We start from the raw sequence: 16,477 nt of genomic DNA, 5'->3' as shown, positions 1-16,477 counted from the left end.
TCCACCTTCTTCCAGTGGTGGTTTCACACTGATGGGCAACATTTAGTTGTATTTCAGACAGTAATAGTCTCACAAATATAAGCTTTTTGCTCTCAGTGGCTGAAAAGTCAGACCTTGTGCAAACACAGGCAGTATTAATGGTGGATTGCAGTTGTGGTTTAACCCTGCAAACAGCCTAGCTTCTCACAGCTGCTCATTACCCCCCAGTGAGATGGGGAACAGAAATGGAAAAGGTACAAGTATGAGAACTTGTGTGCTGATAAAAAGGCAGTTCAGTACAAAGGCCCAGATTCTGATAAGAGCAAAATTAGTTCAGCTTAATTCAGAGAATGAAAGTCTGTCCCGTGAAGTTTCTGGCGGAAATCCTTGAGATCTCAGTGGACTCATATTTCATCCAGTGCTTGCACTTACAGTTTAGAGAAGAGTATTTAAACCACATTCTCTTGTATCTTTCACTTCAGCAGCTGCTGGAGATGAGAACAAAAGGACTTGATTAACTTAAAAGGGAGTAAATTTAGAACAGAACAAATAAACATTTTTATACACCATAAGTGCAGCCTGCTAAGTGGCATGTCTGATTTGTAGGGACTGTATAGCTCAATTTACTGCACTTCGAGTAACACAAGTTGACTGATAGAGATAAATAACATCATCATCTCAAACTATCAGCAAGGATTGTTCTTCGAATGTTTGATGCACAAGGGAGCCAGAATTTGTCCCTGATGCTACTGGGGAAGGAAATAGAGCTCACAAGTGAAGAAAGATGGACTAGTTCAGTGAATGGCTTTGTGCAACCTGCTCTGTGTGACTGCTCAGCCCTGCATGACCTTTCTTTAGAGTTCTTCTTTTTGCCACAGTTGTCTTCTCTGAAATTAGAACTCTACTTCCAGGATAGTATTGTGAAAGAACTGCAAATTAGATTTTGAAGTAGTGTCACTCAGCAGAAGCAGGAGGCTGCAGAAGAGGCAGAGCTGTTGTACATCAGCCAATCTCTGCTTGGGACATCCATATGCTTTAAGGCAGGAACGTAAGTGGATAGGAGCAGTGAGGAGCAGGAGCACAAGTCAGTACTGGAGTTTAAGTCACCACTAATTTAAGGTTTCACCAGAAGCAGACAGCTGGCAGCATAAGGTTTGGTATATTTTTGCAAGTACTGAAGCCACATGGTAATTCTGGATAAATATCAAAGACTAGAGAGAATATTTATATGTGCATTTACAAGTGGTAACATTTACACTATTAACAAGTGGTAACATTTACAGTATCAAGACAGGATGAGGGTTTAACTGAGGGCTACCAGACTTTGGTTCAGTGCAGACAGCACAAAGGTTATGTTTGCAGAGCTGCAGGAAATGGACACTGGCATCCTTACTGAGCCTGGACTTGTCTGGGTTCCTGCCAGCCTGTATCCCTGCTCATATCCCAGCAATTTTTATAATAAAACATCCCCTCATTTTATTTTAGGACTTCAGTGCAATTATCTCACTAGCGTAGACTCAATGAAAAAATATGGATTTGGTTAAAATGTGCTACACTTGTTAGTGTAATCAATGCAAAAATATTTCGTGTGCATAGTTTAGCTGGACATGATAAATCTTTAGCTCCACCTAGAGTTTACCTGAGCCATTTAAAGTATTCAAAAACTTGCCTAACTGAAAATAGAATTTTCTGGTAATACATCATTGTAAAATTCACTTGTTTTACACTGCTTATGGAGTATTTTTTAAGGTAAAATTGAACATGAATCTGTGCCATAAACAGCAAGAAGCAGAGGCATAAATTCCTTTCTTTGGCAGTTTCATAGCCAAGCATGAAGCTTTAAAGCATACAGAACACTGGGGAATTGTTCTTGTATTTCTATTTTTTCTTTTTAATCTAAATTATTTGCTCACCCTCAAGCTAATATCTGTCTGTAAGGATGGAGATGATGTCTGACGAATGCTGTCCTGCAGAGACGTGGCCTGGAATTTTGAGAGGAACAGCTGTGGCCCAGTGCTGTTCAAAGTGGATAAGATTTGTATTTAGTGCAAAGTCCTCTGCAGCTCTAATGGCAACACACTGTTTTATTGTGTAATGAGATGGAGTGGAAAACTGCATTTTTATCAATAAATGTCTGCTGTAAAGTAATACCCCTAAAAAAGCCTTCTGAGTTTTGTTTTTCTGATGAGAAACAAAATCCAAATTATGATCTGAAAGCCTGATTTTCTGTCTGTTTTCAATTTTACACACCAACAGAAATCAGGTTGTACTCTTCATCATGAGTAGTCTCAGCTCTCTTAGGGAGAAGTTAACGGTACCTTTTAGAGATGAAGAACTGAGGCATGGGAGGAATAAGGACTGTATTTGTAAGGGGAATAATGCATTTGTCTGCCTTTGTAAATGCCTGTCCCCTCAGCCATGGGGTGCCAAAATTTGGCAAAAGAGATTTTTCTGAGCTGGTGAGGAGGCCTGAACAGCTATGTCACATTCACTGAATGAAGCACACACCTCCCTGTTTGCAAAGCTAAGGGCTGATTCTTTTTAGTGACTCCAAATGTAAATTAATTGCAAACTGCCTTCTCAGTTCCTGAGGGCTGCTTTTTTAATTGATTATGTTTAGAATTTGCTGTAGAAGAAAACTTGTGGAATTCTCTGTGTGCCGTTGGCCATTCTGAAAAAAATGAGTTAAATAGAACATTTTCCCTTGGCTCATATCAATGTCAAGAGACAGGAGAACTGAGAGACAGGCAGAAGTATCTGCATCTGTGACAGGGGCAGTGAGATGGAGAGAAGCATGTGCTGCAGTTAACCGTTTTGTCTGTTACCATGCATTTAAGTGGATGGAGGAAACAATGGGCCCAAGACAGTTTTGAAATTGAACAGACTTGATTTGTTAGTGATGAAGTTCCCTGACTGGAGGTACCTTACCTGTGCTCAGCCCCTAACAAATCATCCTGCAGCAGTTTAAGATATGTAGGTTGCTCCAAAAAATAATGCCTTCTAGTTCTTTTTATGAAAACTACAATTAATGCAAAGAGCACAATAACACTATTTGATAGGGAAAATTCTGATCTACAAAACACTATTTTCCAGTGAAGCTACCACCATTAGCTATGTGTTTTTGCTAGTGATGAACTCATAAAAATCTGCCCCAGCAGTGGTGACACATTGCAATTGTTGCCACTGCTAAAATGCACTGCCCGTTTATCAGAGTGCCCCTCTGCTGCCACCTGTCACACAGCAACAAAAGGTAATGGAATGCTGGTGAGAAGGTTCAGCCTCTACTGCCATACCACCAACGTATGCTTCTGATGAAGATAGCCAACGTATTAAAATAGGAGGCATTAATTTCAGAGCAGCCCTCATCTTATCATCCCTCCTGTCCTCCGTAACCTTCCCTAAAATAATAAGTTCTTCATAGGTGGATATATCTGAAGACAGCAAACTGTGAACAGGAGCAGGATCATACTAGCTTCGACTATATTTCAACTTAGCTTTCGGCTATACTTCGACTAGCTCTGCCGCACAGCGGCCTTCCTGCGCCATTGGAGGGACAGTGTGGATATACTGAGCATGGCCTCAATCCCAGGGCTCCTTTGTAACCCCACTTGGGAGATTTCAGCTCAGCAGCTGCTATTGATTGCAGCCATGGCAGTATTTCACAGAAGGGAACACTGTTTTATCATGCTTGCAAATAAGAAAGTGATGGAGTTAGCTACAGTCTATTATGATGCTGTGCGCAGAGTGGAAATGGCGGCGGGCTAATTCTACAAAGGTGAATGGGGGTATCTGGCTATTAAAATGTTTTGTGACATTTTAATAAAAGGATTAAATTTAGAATTAAAAAAAAAATCACTAGAATAGGGTATCACATCTGAATTTTGTTTGGAGAATGCTGAAATGCATCGGAGACTACCACGGAGATATTGTCTCCTCACATCCTGTTCTGAAGATCTATGTCATGTCTCAGGCACTAGAGCAGGCAAGTATTGCTAATGAGCGTGTTAATGTGCATATAGGTACACATATTTAGATGACATATCACAAGATATGCCCATACCAGTATATTACAAAATAGTTACTTATGTAGGCCAAATTGTTTTATTCATAACTTTGTAAATATTCCCTTTTTCCATTTGGTGTTCTTGTGTCAGATATCAGCCTAAATCTGCACATCGTAGCTCGTGTGAAAGGGTACATCAGATGATTCTTTGAATCCCCTTCATCTAGGAATCTCAAAAGGCTGCTTTCCCTCTAACTTTCACTATTAACATAATTGAATACTAAATCTTATCTTAGATGCTGTTACAAAAATGAAAGCCAGAGAGAAGGTGATATGTTACTCACAAAAAATATCTTCCTGTACTGCTAAGAATTTAGGATTTTGGTTAATCTCTATAGTTATTCTTCTGAAGAAAGACAAATTAAATTATACAATAATAAAATACACAACTTGTCACAGAAAGATTCATTTTATTATTAAAGCTTCTTACTTCTGTGTAGATAAATGACATTAAAGTTCTCTTGTCTGATAGATCTGAGCTATCTGATTCACATTACTTTATTAAAAATATAAATCACAAACATGTAGTTATACAGTGGTGTGTATAAGTACTTGTCTATGAATTTTTGCATCCATCTAAGGGAAATGAAATGTAAAATTCTGATGTAGTTCTTGAGTTCATCCAAGTAATTAACTGCTGTTGTTTTGTGGTTAGTAAAGGACAAACGTGTATGAAGTACATGCTCAGCAAACAAATTAGGGTGTTCTGTGTTAAATAATGTTTTGTCTTTCTGGCTGTGCATTAGATAGCACTTGGTATGAAGAAGTAGTTAAAAAGAAAGGACTAAGCAGGCAGAAAGAACCAGAGAAGAGAGAATGCTGTTAAGATCAAATCAGAAGAGGTAGAAATGTGTTCCTGTAATAACAGTATTCATAGAAATTTACTTTGAACATGAAATTAGAGAATGCATGACTGTATGGTAGTGTTTTGTTTTGTTATTACTTTTGGTTGTTTTTTTTTTTTTTTTTGCATTCCCTCTTCTGGGAAAAATTGTATTTTTAATACAATAATTACAACTTTAAAAGAATTCCTAAAGTTAGTAAAAAGTAGTAAATTAAAAGTAGAAAAAATTAGTAAAAATTAAAATATTGGAAGTTTTAAGTTTTGCATGTATGCATGAGTATTTCTCAAGGAAGTTGGGAAGCTGTTTAGTTGTGCTCTCCGTAGAATACTATTCTTATCCAATTTTGTTACCTCGAGTGTAACTTTCCACATTTGAGCTAGTTATGTAGATTTCTGTGGTGAATAGAAAAATCATTTCCTCCATGCTATACAGTTCAACTTGAATAGTCATTAAAATAATGCCATATAATATTTCTAAAATTGTTTTCTACTTTGAATTGGGTCTAATGCACGTCTTGAGAAGTAACTGAGATAAAAATTGATGATACAGATATCCAGGTGACAAAGATAAGATAAATAGTACTCCTAAAGAAAATTCAGGGGAAGTAACAAAATGCTGTTTAATTTCCAGAAGAAAAGTAAGATGCCAAAAAAACCCCCTATTGATTCTCTCAAACATGTTACTGGAATGCAAAAGCGTTCCTCTGTTGTTAGCTCTAAACATCAAGTCATCTTCTTTCCTCCTCTCTTTTCCAGAATGATTACAAGAAATTGTCTATGCAATGCAAGGATTTTGTAGTTGGACTCCTTGATCTGTGCAGAAACACAGAAGAAGTGGAAGCTATTTTGAATGGTGATGTAGAGACGAGTCACAGCAGTAATGGAGAACACAGTCGCCCCAGCCTTAGCCGCTTAAAACTCGCAATCAAATATGAAGTAAAAAAAGTAAGCAATTGTTTGTGATCAAACATGTGTCATCATGATGATATTAAAATGTGGAATTACTAAGTGTTTATGTTTTGGAAGCTTTAGGACATTTAAATGAACATTTGAGCCCTTCTGTCCAGTGTATTTTACAAACACGGCCTGTAATAGAAGGAAGCAGGTATGAAGGGTGGATGCTGGTCAAAGTGAGTATGAAATCTAATGGTTCTGAGAAAATGTCAAGCTATATGCAAATGTTTAGATCTTTACTTGCTTTAACTTTCAGTCCAAAAGAAATAATAGTAAGAGAAAGAAATATGCACTCATTTTGCAGCCTGGAAGTGTATACTCGGAGAGCTAAAAAAATATATTGAAACTGTGTCACACAAAATGTGTATTTTTCTCCATGGTGATCAAAGACATGATGTAAGAGAAACAGAACAGTGCAGTGGTTTTTGCTTCTGAAGAACACTGGGCTCCAGGCAGTGTCAAAAACACAAATTATAATATCTGCTTTGGCTTACTTTCTACTGCCAGTTTAAGACTGTGATCCGCACTTGAAATATGCTCCACAGTAGGATCTGGCTGAGTTAATGGCTGCACGAAGGCTCTAAAATTACCCAGGAGCTTCTTTTGGATAATACAGGTTGTAAAGTTTCAGATGATGTTTATGTGAACCAGAAGTTATGTGTATGTGATTCGTAGAAATGAGGAACACAAGACTTTGACTCAGGAATGTACTTTGAAAGCAAGTTACCCTAAAGTAGGGCTGTCTTTTCTCAGAGCAGCAACACCCTTGGTAACTTTTCCTACATAGTGAAATAGATCTGGTCAACACAGCAAAAATAAACTATTTCTTATTTAAAATAAATAAATAAAAAGGGAATCAGAATGTGTGAAAATCTAGCATGGACTCAATTCACAGACCTAGTTTGTCTGGGAAGACTTGCAAATTTTCAGCAGAAATTGAATTCATATCTCTGGGGCAAACATTGAACATTTGTAGCAGTATTTACTGTGTTCATGAAAAGGAGAAGAATGCCATTTTAACCAAAGAGCACCTCCTAGCAAATGAACGTGAACATACAAAACATTTGAAAAGGAAAACTCACTAAAAAGAGCTAAAGCAACTTGCAAAGGGCAGATACAACACTGACTGGGTCCTTCATGATGTTTGAGTCTGTATCTTGCCTTCAGTGCAAGTTCTGTCTTCAGCTGGATACCTGCAGGCACATTCTTTAGCCTGCTATGTATAAAGACAGTCCTTGCACCTTCAACCAGTCATACTTCAAATAATGGAATTTATTGTAGAAGAAATACTGGATTGATTGAGTTAAACTTCTAACTGTATTTCCAAATTGAGACTTAAAATCTAATGTGCAGAAGAGCCTAACTTTACTACTACCTTTGTAACCTTGTACCCTTCTTGCACTTTTTAGAAGTTTTAACAGAACAGAAGGTTACCAGTCAGACTTCTCAGTTTTGCAGTACTTGCCCAGAGGATTCCATAACCAAGTTACAAATAGCCTTTACGCAGTGTTCTACCGAAATGACACTTATATTCTTATACCAGCTAAAAAAGTGATATTTTCCACCTTAGCAGGTGAAGATATGACACATTTGTTTCTTTTATGACCAAAGACTGTACCATCATTTGCAGAACAAAAGACTCTGTTCTGAAATTTCTGAAGTACCAACGTAAAAGTTTTAACAAGTGGAGTTTGCACAGATAGATGATGGATAATTGCAGTGAAGTGGAAATTAACAGCTTGTAATAGAACATAGTGTCAATAAAATTAAACTGTTTTAGGGTTAATGCATCTATTCTTGCTGATAGCGATGTGCCTGCATGCTGGAAGACTGTACTCATAAAAAACCTTTCTCTTGTAGCCTTGTTAGTGCTCCTTTGCATATTTGTTGATTTTTTTTGCTATTCCCACAGTCTTAACGCATTTGATATAGCTGCTATTTTAATCAAAATCATTTTGATAATAATATACTTTTGCTGTGCTCCTTTTCTTTATTATAGTTTGTAGCACATCCAAACTGCCAGCAACAACTTCTCTCCATCTGGTATGAGAATCTGTCAGGTTTACGGCAGCAGACTATGGCGGTGAAGTTTCTGGTTGTTCTTGCCGTTGCAGTAGGACTGCCATTCCTTTCAATGGCTTACTGGATTGCCCCTTGCAGTAAGGTCAGTTGGTAGAATCTTGTAAAGACCTTTTATTAATGTGTGTTATCATCCGCATGTAGATTCCTGACTGGCAGTGTTGAAACATGGCTACAAGCTACTTTCATGCTCAAATAGCTCATGACAAATCTGTTATCTCAAAACTGAATTAGAATATAATGGCTTCAGGGTTGCATGTTCTGACAATTGTAATTAAGTTAGGCAACCATGTGTGTTAAATACAATGTATGTTAAGTAAACATATTGGAGCAAGACATGTCTTGTAAAAACTTTAGTTTATAAACAGTGGGTCAAGATATTCTTCATTTAGTTGTTGTTGTAGTAGTCAAATACTGAGGATCTTCATTTTTCATTGACACAGAGCTAGACTAAGCTTAAGCTGTGGGTTGACTCATATTAACTCAAAGGCAATTTTATTTTTGATGATTAAAAATTAATAGGTAAAAGTCACCAAAACATTAATGTCCGAAATTATCGTCATTGATTTTCTAGAAGTCAAAGTGAATGATGTTGGCTTTTCAAGATGATGCTAATACTCATTATATTCCATGAAGTTCTTAAAGCAGTTGCTCAGGCTCCCCTGTATCCCTTTATAACATGTTGTTTGGATTTGGATGCTACTACTATATTTGCTTGAATGATGCATACACTGTGGAAGGCCTTTCTGCTGGAACAGGTTACAGTCTCTGACCTCTCTAGAACTTATTCTGAAACTCTACTTCAGTTAGTCACTATCCATTGCAAATGGACACTGACTGAAGTTTTCCTCTGAGAGCATATTAGAAGGAACAAATGGATCTTACAGGGCACAGTATGACATTCATCCATTATTTTAACAGGCCAGATGCAGTGTGCAGATGATTCCAGGGGAAAAGAAAGGTTGATGGAAGACTGAAGTATTTGCTTTATTTATTTCCCCTCTCATTTTTCTATGATGGGGAAAAGTTTTTGTTTTGCCATGTTTTTCATTTCTTTCAGTCTGGACAATAAAAATCAGTAATGTCATGTTCACTTTCCTATATAGTAGGATTTTTTTGAGCTCTTTGGACTTAAAATTCACCTTGAAATTCAACATACTTTAGTAATTGTTTTTCAACCATAGCAGTGACTTATCTATTTGTCATTTCCCCTTTTCAGTGATTTATTGGATCTTCAAGCCATTTTGAACTATTGTACATTCTATAAAAGCTATTTCAGAGTAGCTTTTTAATATCTAGTTGCAAGGGACAAGATCCTTTAAGTTTCACTTCATTTGTTGCTTTTTAATAATCTCCTTCTGTCATCTGTGTACATGTTCAATTGGTTTTGTTCCATTGTATTCTGCAAATGTAAAACACAGAATACTTTTTTACCAGTTGTGATTTCTTTTCTTGTGCTTCACTCATACTTCAAAATTGGATTCTTTGGATTTTAGAAGACAAAAATGTTTGCTGTCTAAGTTCAGTATAGATTTGTTCCAATACAGAACATTATATCAACAGACTCCATTCTGTGTATGATCTGATGGAATTTAAAACTTCTTTTTCTCCTCCTTCTGAGATAAATTGACCACTGTCTTTCATCATTTGGCCCTGTAGGGCACAGTGATAGGAGAGAAAGAAGACAGTGAAAATAACAGCTGGCATTGGAATTTTTCTGATATATTTCTTTAAGTTCTCATGCAATGGCTCTGAGAAAGCCAAAAATAGGGTCAGCCTTTGTCTTTGTAACATTTGCATCTCAACCTGTTTATTGTACAGATAAACAATTTCCTGTTTAGGAAAAAATTTGACAATTTGAACTTGGGCCACAAATACTGAATTGAGAGTTTCACATCAGGAAGAAAAAATGTATTCAGAAAAATCTGTGGTCAGATTCCTGTTAATTTGGCAGAAATTCATGAGTGCCAGATCCTGGAAAGGCTAAAGATTGTCGCTTAGTTGAGTTTTAGCTGGTGATCCACTTGGAGGCTCCTCAAAGTTTTTTGAACTATTTACTCTGCTTTTCCAGCTGGTAAATCAGTATAACTACAGAGATAATTAACACAAAACTTCTCATACACTATTTAATAGCATGACATTTTGAAGGACTAAAAATTATTTTCAGGTTTATCTGAGAATCTTTATAATGTCCAAGCTCTTCAGTTATAATTAATAATGCAATTTATATTTTTAATGTTATGAATTAATGCATTCTTTCTTCAGCCTCTAGCCAAGATAGGGGATCTGAATTTGACATACAATCTTCTTTAACTATTTCCAGTCCTCGGGATTGGGATTTCTGAAGTAGTAACTTAATCAGTCCCTATTTATTTCTCAAAGTATGTTCTGAGAGTTATACCCATAATTCTTTTACGGTGTGGTAGGGCTAAAGAAATTGAATTTTACTGTCCATTACATGAGGAGCTGGGAAATTGTTCCACTTAAAAAGCATTTACATTATCCCATTTTGTTGCCAGTCCTCTTCTCCTTTGTGAAACATGTACTACCCAGAGTCCTATTTCATCTTCTCTATAATAATGCCATGCTCCATAATGTTGTGTTTATCATTGCTTCTTCAGATATAGGGGAGAAATAATGTGAATCACAGATTCCAGTCCTCAGCAATTTCAGGTTACCCCTATAGAGGGAGTAGAAGGAACCACAATATAACAGTTCCATATCTTGTCCTAGAATCATAGTATCTTAAAGTGTCCTGAGTTGGAAGAGACCCATGAGGAATACTGATGAGAACTCCTGACTTCACACATGGCAACTGAAACCTGAACAGATGTATAAAGCACTCTCCAAAACAGAGATCACAGCACAAAGAATCAGAAACGTGCAAAAGCACTTTGGTTACAGAACGAGACCATACCCTTGGTCTCTGCGATGGCAAACAATGTATTACGTCAAACCCTCACTGAAAGCGCGTTAAACAGGGAGTTTAGTTTATAGAAAAATCTCAGTATCCTGAAAGATTATGGTCTATCTTTATATTTGATTTTCTTTTTACCTTATTCCTATTTTCTGACTTATATGATCTCCTTAAGAAGACTGCAAATTTTAAAAGTGCCTTTACATGTTTTTCTTGGATCTCTACATAGAAACATCGTAATAACTTCCAGGTTTTGTGTAATCACTTCAACTGTAGTCATTCCTACCTCCAGGAAGTTTTTTGCTACCTATTGTAAAAATACTTTTATATCTCTTTTGAAAGGGGTGTGGGACTAGGGGTTCAGTCTTTTAAATTTAATGGGTTTTGATAAAGAATTATATTCATATTACTTCCTTCAGTATTTTTTTTTCTTTCTTCTCTGTCTGTGACTCTTTCTGGCATCTGTCTCCTAACCCGTCTTCATTTGTAAACACAAATTTAATACATTTGAAAGGACACCGTCAAGGTACTTTATCATTTTCCAACTCTGCTTTATTCTTTGTTCACAGCTGTTCCTTGATAGCTTGAATTAGAATCTTTTCACATGACAAACAATTTCTCTCCTTGTAGGCAACACAAAACAATTTGTTGTTGAAGATCATTTCATTAGGCGGAAGAAATATTTAATAAATTTTAAAAAAGATTTTTTTTTTTTTGACCGAGAAACATAATGAAAAGAATGAATTTGCAAAATAACATATAAAGGAGAAATATAAAATTTTGTGCCTGCTAACACAGAATCACAGAATCACAGAATTGTAGGGGTTGGAAGGGACCTCCAGAGATCATCGAGTCCAACCCCCCTGCCAAAGCAGGTTCCCTACAGCAGGTCGCACAGGTAGGCATCCAGGCAGGTCTTGAACATCTCCAGAGAAGGAGACTCCACCACCTCCCTGGGCAGCCTGTTCCAGTGCTCCGTCACCTCACTGTAAAGAAGTTCTTGCGCACATTTGTGCAGAACTTCCTGTGCTGCAGTTTCCGGCCGTTTCCCCTTGTCCTGTCTCCACTCACCACTGAAAACAGTCCGGCCTCGCCATTCTGTCCCCCACACCTTAGATACTTATAGACCTGGATCAGGTCCCCTTTCAGTCTCCTTTTCTCGAGGCTGAACAGACCCAGTTCACTCAGCCTTTCCTCATAGGAGAGATGCTCCAGGCCCCTCACCATCTCTGTGGCCCTCCGCTGGACTCTTTCCAAGAGATCCTTGTCTTTTTCGTACTGGGGAGCCCAGAACTGGACGCAGTACTCCAGATGAGGCCTCACCAGGACAGAGTAGAGGGGGAGGATCATCTCCCTCGACCTGCTGCTCTTTTTAATGCATCCCAGGATGCCATTGGCCCTCTTGGCCACAAGGGCACACTGCTGGCTCATGGCCAACCTGTCGTCCACCAGGACACCCAGGTCCCTCTCCGCAGAGCTCCCCTCCAGCAGGTCATCCCCCAACCTGTACCGGTGCATGCAATTATTCCTCCCCAGATGCAAGACTCTACACTTGCTTTTGTTAAACCTCATCTGGTTTTTTTTTGCCCAGCTCTTCAGCCTGTCCAGGTCTCGCTGAATGGCAGCACAGCCTTCAGGCATGTCAGCCAATCCTCCCAACTTCGTATCATCAGCAAACTTGCTGAGGGTGGCCACTGTCCCCTCATCAAGGTCATTGATGAAGATGTTGAACAAGACCGGACCCAGCACAGACCCCTGGGGGACACCAGTGGTTACAGGCCTCCGACTGGACTCTGCACCACCAACGACGACCCTCTGTGCTCTGCCAGTCAGCCAGTTCTCAACCCACCTCACTGTCCACTCGTCTATCCCACACTTCCTCAGCTTTATTATAAGGATGTCGTGGGGGACAGTATCAAATGCCTTGCTGAAATCAAGGTAGACTACATCCACTGCTCTCCCCCCATCCACCCAGCCAGAGACAACATCATAGAAGGCTACCAGGTTGGTCAAGCATGACCTCCCCCTGGTGAACCCATGCTGACTACTCCTGATAACCTCCTCTTCTTCCAGTTGTCTGGAGATGACATCCAGCACCAGCTGTTCCATCACCTTTCCAAGGACAGAGGTGAGGCTGACTGGCCTATAATTGCCTGGATTTTCCTTCTTGCCCTTTTTGAAGACTGGAGTGACATTGGCTATCCTCCAGCCTTCAGGCACCTCCCCCGTCCTCCAAGACCTCTCAAAGATGACAGAAAGCGGTTCAGCAATCACCTCTGCCAGCTCCCTCAGCACCCGTGGATGAATCCCATCGGGTCCCATGGATTTGTGAACATTGATGTTGCCTAGGCGCTCTCGGACCACCTCTTCCCTGACTGCAGGGAGGTCTTCCATTCCCCAGACCCTCTCACTAACCTCCAGGGTCTCGGATTCCCGAGGGAGAGCTTTTTCGCTGAAGACAGAAGCAAAGAAAGCATTCAGTATCTCTGCCTTCTCAGCATCCCCCGTTACCAGAACACCCCCGTCACTTAGCAGGGGAGCCACATTCTCCTTAGTCTTCCTTTTACTGTTAACATACTTAAAAAGCCTTTTTTATTATCCTTTACCCTTTTGCCAGATTTAATTCCAGATGGGCTTTAGCCTTCCTTGTCGCATCCCTGCAGGCCCTGACAACATTCCTGTATTCTTCCCAAGTAGTCAGACCCTTTTTCCACATTTCATGGGCCTTCTTTCCTTTGAGTTTGCGCACGAGCTCCTTGCTCATCCACACAGGTCTCCTGCCACCCTTTCCCGATTTCTTCCTCACAGGGACACACCGATCCTGAGCTTGGAAGAAGAGCTGCTTAAATGCCCACCAGCTCTCACAGGCCCCCTTCCCTTCTAACACCCTAGCCCATGAGACAGCTCCAAGTAGGTCCCGGAGAGATCAAAGTTGGCTCTCCTTAAGTCCAGGGTAGCAATCTTACTTTTTGCTTTACTTCTTCCACTCAGGATCTTGAACTCCACCATCTCGTGGTCACTACACCCCAAGCTGTCCCCAACCTTTACTTCCCTGACAAGCCCTTCTCTATTAGTGAGAATAAGGTCCAGCAGTACCCCTCTCCTCGTCGATTCCTCCACCACCTGCATCAGGAAGTTGTCTTCAACACATTGCAGGAACCGTCTGGACCGCGCATGCCTGGCCACATTGCTTTTCCAGCAAATATCTGGATAATTGAAGTCCCCCATAAGCACCAGCGCCTGGGATCGTGACGCTGCTTCCAGTTTCTTGTGGAAGGCCTCATCAACCTCCTCCTCCTGACTGGGGGGCCTGTAGCACACTCCCACAACAGTGTCAGCCATACCAGCCCGCCCCTTGATTCTCACCCACAAGCTCTCCACTGCTACACCGCTCTCCCCCAGGTGGAGTTCAATGCATTCTAGCTGCTCTCTCACATAAAGAGCAACTCCACCACCCCGCCTCGCCGGCCGATCTTTCCTAAAAAGCACATAGCCCTCCATGACAACATTCCAGTCATGCGAGCTGTCCCACCACGTCTCCGTGATCGCACCTTGACAGTGTTTCTTCAAGAGTATCTTCTTTATATGTATCTACTTTTTAAATGTGATTGAGACCTTACCATTGCATCCTTATTCTTTCTTTCTGTGAAAGCTGATTGTAAAGTCAAAAATATTCTGTTTTTTGCTATTGAAAAAATATAGCAAAACTACTTAAGGTGATAATTTAACTTTCTGCCTTCTCCCTTTTTCTGACCACAGGTAGTAATATATTTTGTCTGGGATCCGTGGTACTTACTCAATTATTACCATGAGATTTTTGTCAGAAGGCTAAAAAAGTATTTTCTTACTGTTGCCAGCTAAGTGAACTAGCTAAGACTTTTGATATTTATACAGGCACTTTCAAGATATCTTCTATAGTAAATAACAACTAAAAGTTCAGCCTTGCATAAGTTTTTATGGAACTTTTAGGTTTTTTAATGTTGCACTACACAGTTATGCAGTAGTGCTTAGACATTGAGAGTCGAGAATGTTTCCATCAAAGGAGTCAGAAAGGAAATAAAGACACTACAGAACTATAAACATACCCTCTTGAGGCCTAATGACATTTTTTAAAAGGGGGAGTAACTTGAAAAAACTGCAAAATAACTGCCAAACTGTGCATCATGAAAGTTAGGAAACAGAATTCTTTAGTCATAATGTGCTCTTGGTGATATTTCAATGCCTTTAGTAAGTGTCAAAATCCCAGTTTCTTTGCTACCTCATAAATATCACTGGAATGTAAGTTTGAAATATATTTAACAACTATAATAAATACTTCTCTTGATTACCTATAATAGACATAAAGATGCCCCAAAAGAATTATAGAATTATTTCAAAACACTGATATAGAAACATATATATGGTGAAGGTGAGTAATGAAATTATTCCTCTGGAGATAGCAAATAAGGAGAAAATTTTAAATGTGGTTGTCAGTGTAGCATTATAGTACAATTTATTTCCAAATCTTTGTTCCTTTGTGTTATTGAAACATATATTTGTCTATGTTCTTGTTCTTTTTATTCATTTTTCTTATTTTGGAAGAAAGCAATGCAATATCTTTTTGTTTTATAACCTCTGTTACAGCTGGGAAGGATTATGCGTGGACCATTTATGAAGTTTGTAGCCCATGCAGCTTCTTTCACCATTTTTCTTGGTCTGCTTGTCATGAATGCAGCTGACAGATTTGATGGCACCAAGCTCCGGCCCAATGAAACTACAGGCAATGTAAAACAGCTATTTAGAATGAAAACATCGTGTTTCTCGTGGATGGAGATGTTAATTATTTCCTGGGTAATAGGTAAAGATTAATTATTCCTTAAATTTGTCTTGCTGTGATTTCACTGAAGCTAGACTCAAATTAATCCTTTGCTTTTAAGGATTAATATAAAAAATTGAACAAAGTGAATTTAGTCAGAGGGTTGCATTCCCACATTGGCCTCATATTTCTTACTAGATGTCAGTAGGCCTTTACATGTGCCTTGTTAATCACAAATATTCAGGTAAAGGACTTAGGCAAAAACTGCATCTCCGATATGAATAAATGCAGTTTTATGGATAGCTAAGGAAATCAGCTACCAGTTTTCTGTTTGTTTGTTTGCTTTTTTTTGTTTGTTTGTTTGTTGTTTTTTTTTGTTTGTTTGTTTTTTGTTTTGTATCACATGTGTCAGCTTCCATGGGGAAAGATTTGCACATTTGTGGGCCAAAGTTGTTGTGTCCAGTTCTCCATTTCTGCTAATATTCTGCTCATGTTGCAAGTATTTCCTCAGAATTAATACTACATAGAGCTTAATGCATTATTAACTAATGAGAATCATTAACTAATAGACTTCACAGTATCCAGAGGTAGACTTTTTCCGTCCAGCTTAGGAATGAAGTGTATGCTGTGAAAAATATTCTGAGATAACCCGTTCACTTCTGTGACATGGTCCTATTTAACAGAAAAAGCTGAACAGGGTGTCTAAAAAATATCTTAGCTGTCTAATTCAATTTATTTGATCAATCCCATTTATAAGAAAGGGAGGAAGGAGGACCTGGGGAGCTACAGGCTGATGAGCCTCACCTCTGTGCCTGGGAAGATGATGGAACAGTCGTCCTGTAACAG

General features: G+C 39.0%; 1 protein-coding gene across 2 annotated transcripts in view; it reads left to right on the top strand.

The window, feature by feature from the left end:
* TRPC6 (transient receptor potential cation channel subfamily C member 6) overlaps nt 1–16,477 on the top strand; it is a gene marked incomplete at both ends in the record, with an annotated part of 91,449 nt that overhangs the window by 59,505 nt on the left and 15,467 nt on the right. For both annotated transcript variants that reach the window (XM_079539778.1, XM_079539777.1), the window contains 3 exons: nt 5,643–5,831; nt 7,840–8,004; nt 15,460–15,673. In XM_079539778.1, coding sequence (XP_079395904.1) covers nt 5,643–5,831; nt 7,840–8,004; nt 15,460–15,673 — 568 coding nt within the window. The remainder of the gene's footprint in view (nt 1–5,642; nt 5,832–7,839; nt 8,005–15,459; nt 15,674–16,477) is intronic.

The sequence above is a fragment of the Tetrao urogallus genome, assembly GCF_951394365.1.
Source record: "Tetrao urogallus genome assembly, chromosome: 1".
Lineage (NCBI taxonomy): Eukaryota > Metazoa > Chordata > Aves > Galliformes > Phasianidae > Tetrao > Tetrao urogallus.
Note: the sequence above shows the minus strand (reverse complement) of the source record. Positions and strands in the feature narration are given on the sequence as shown.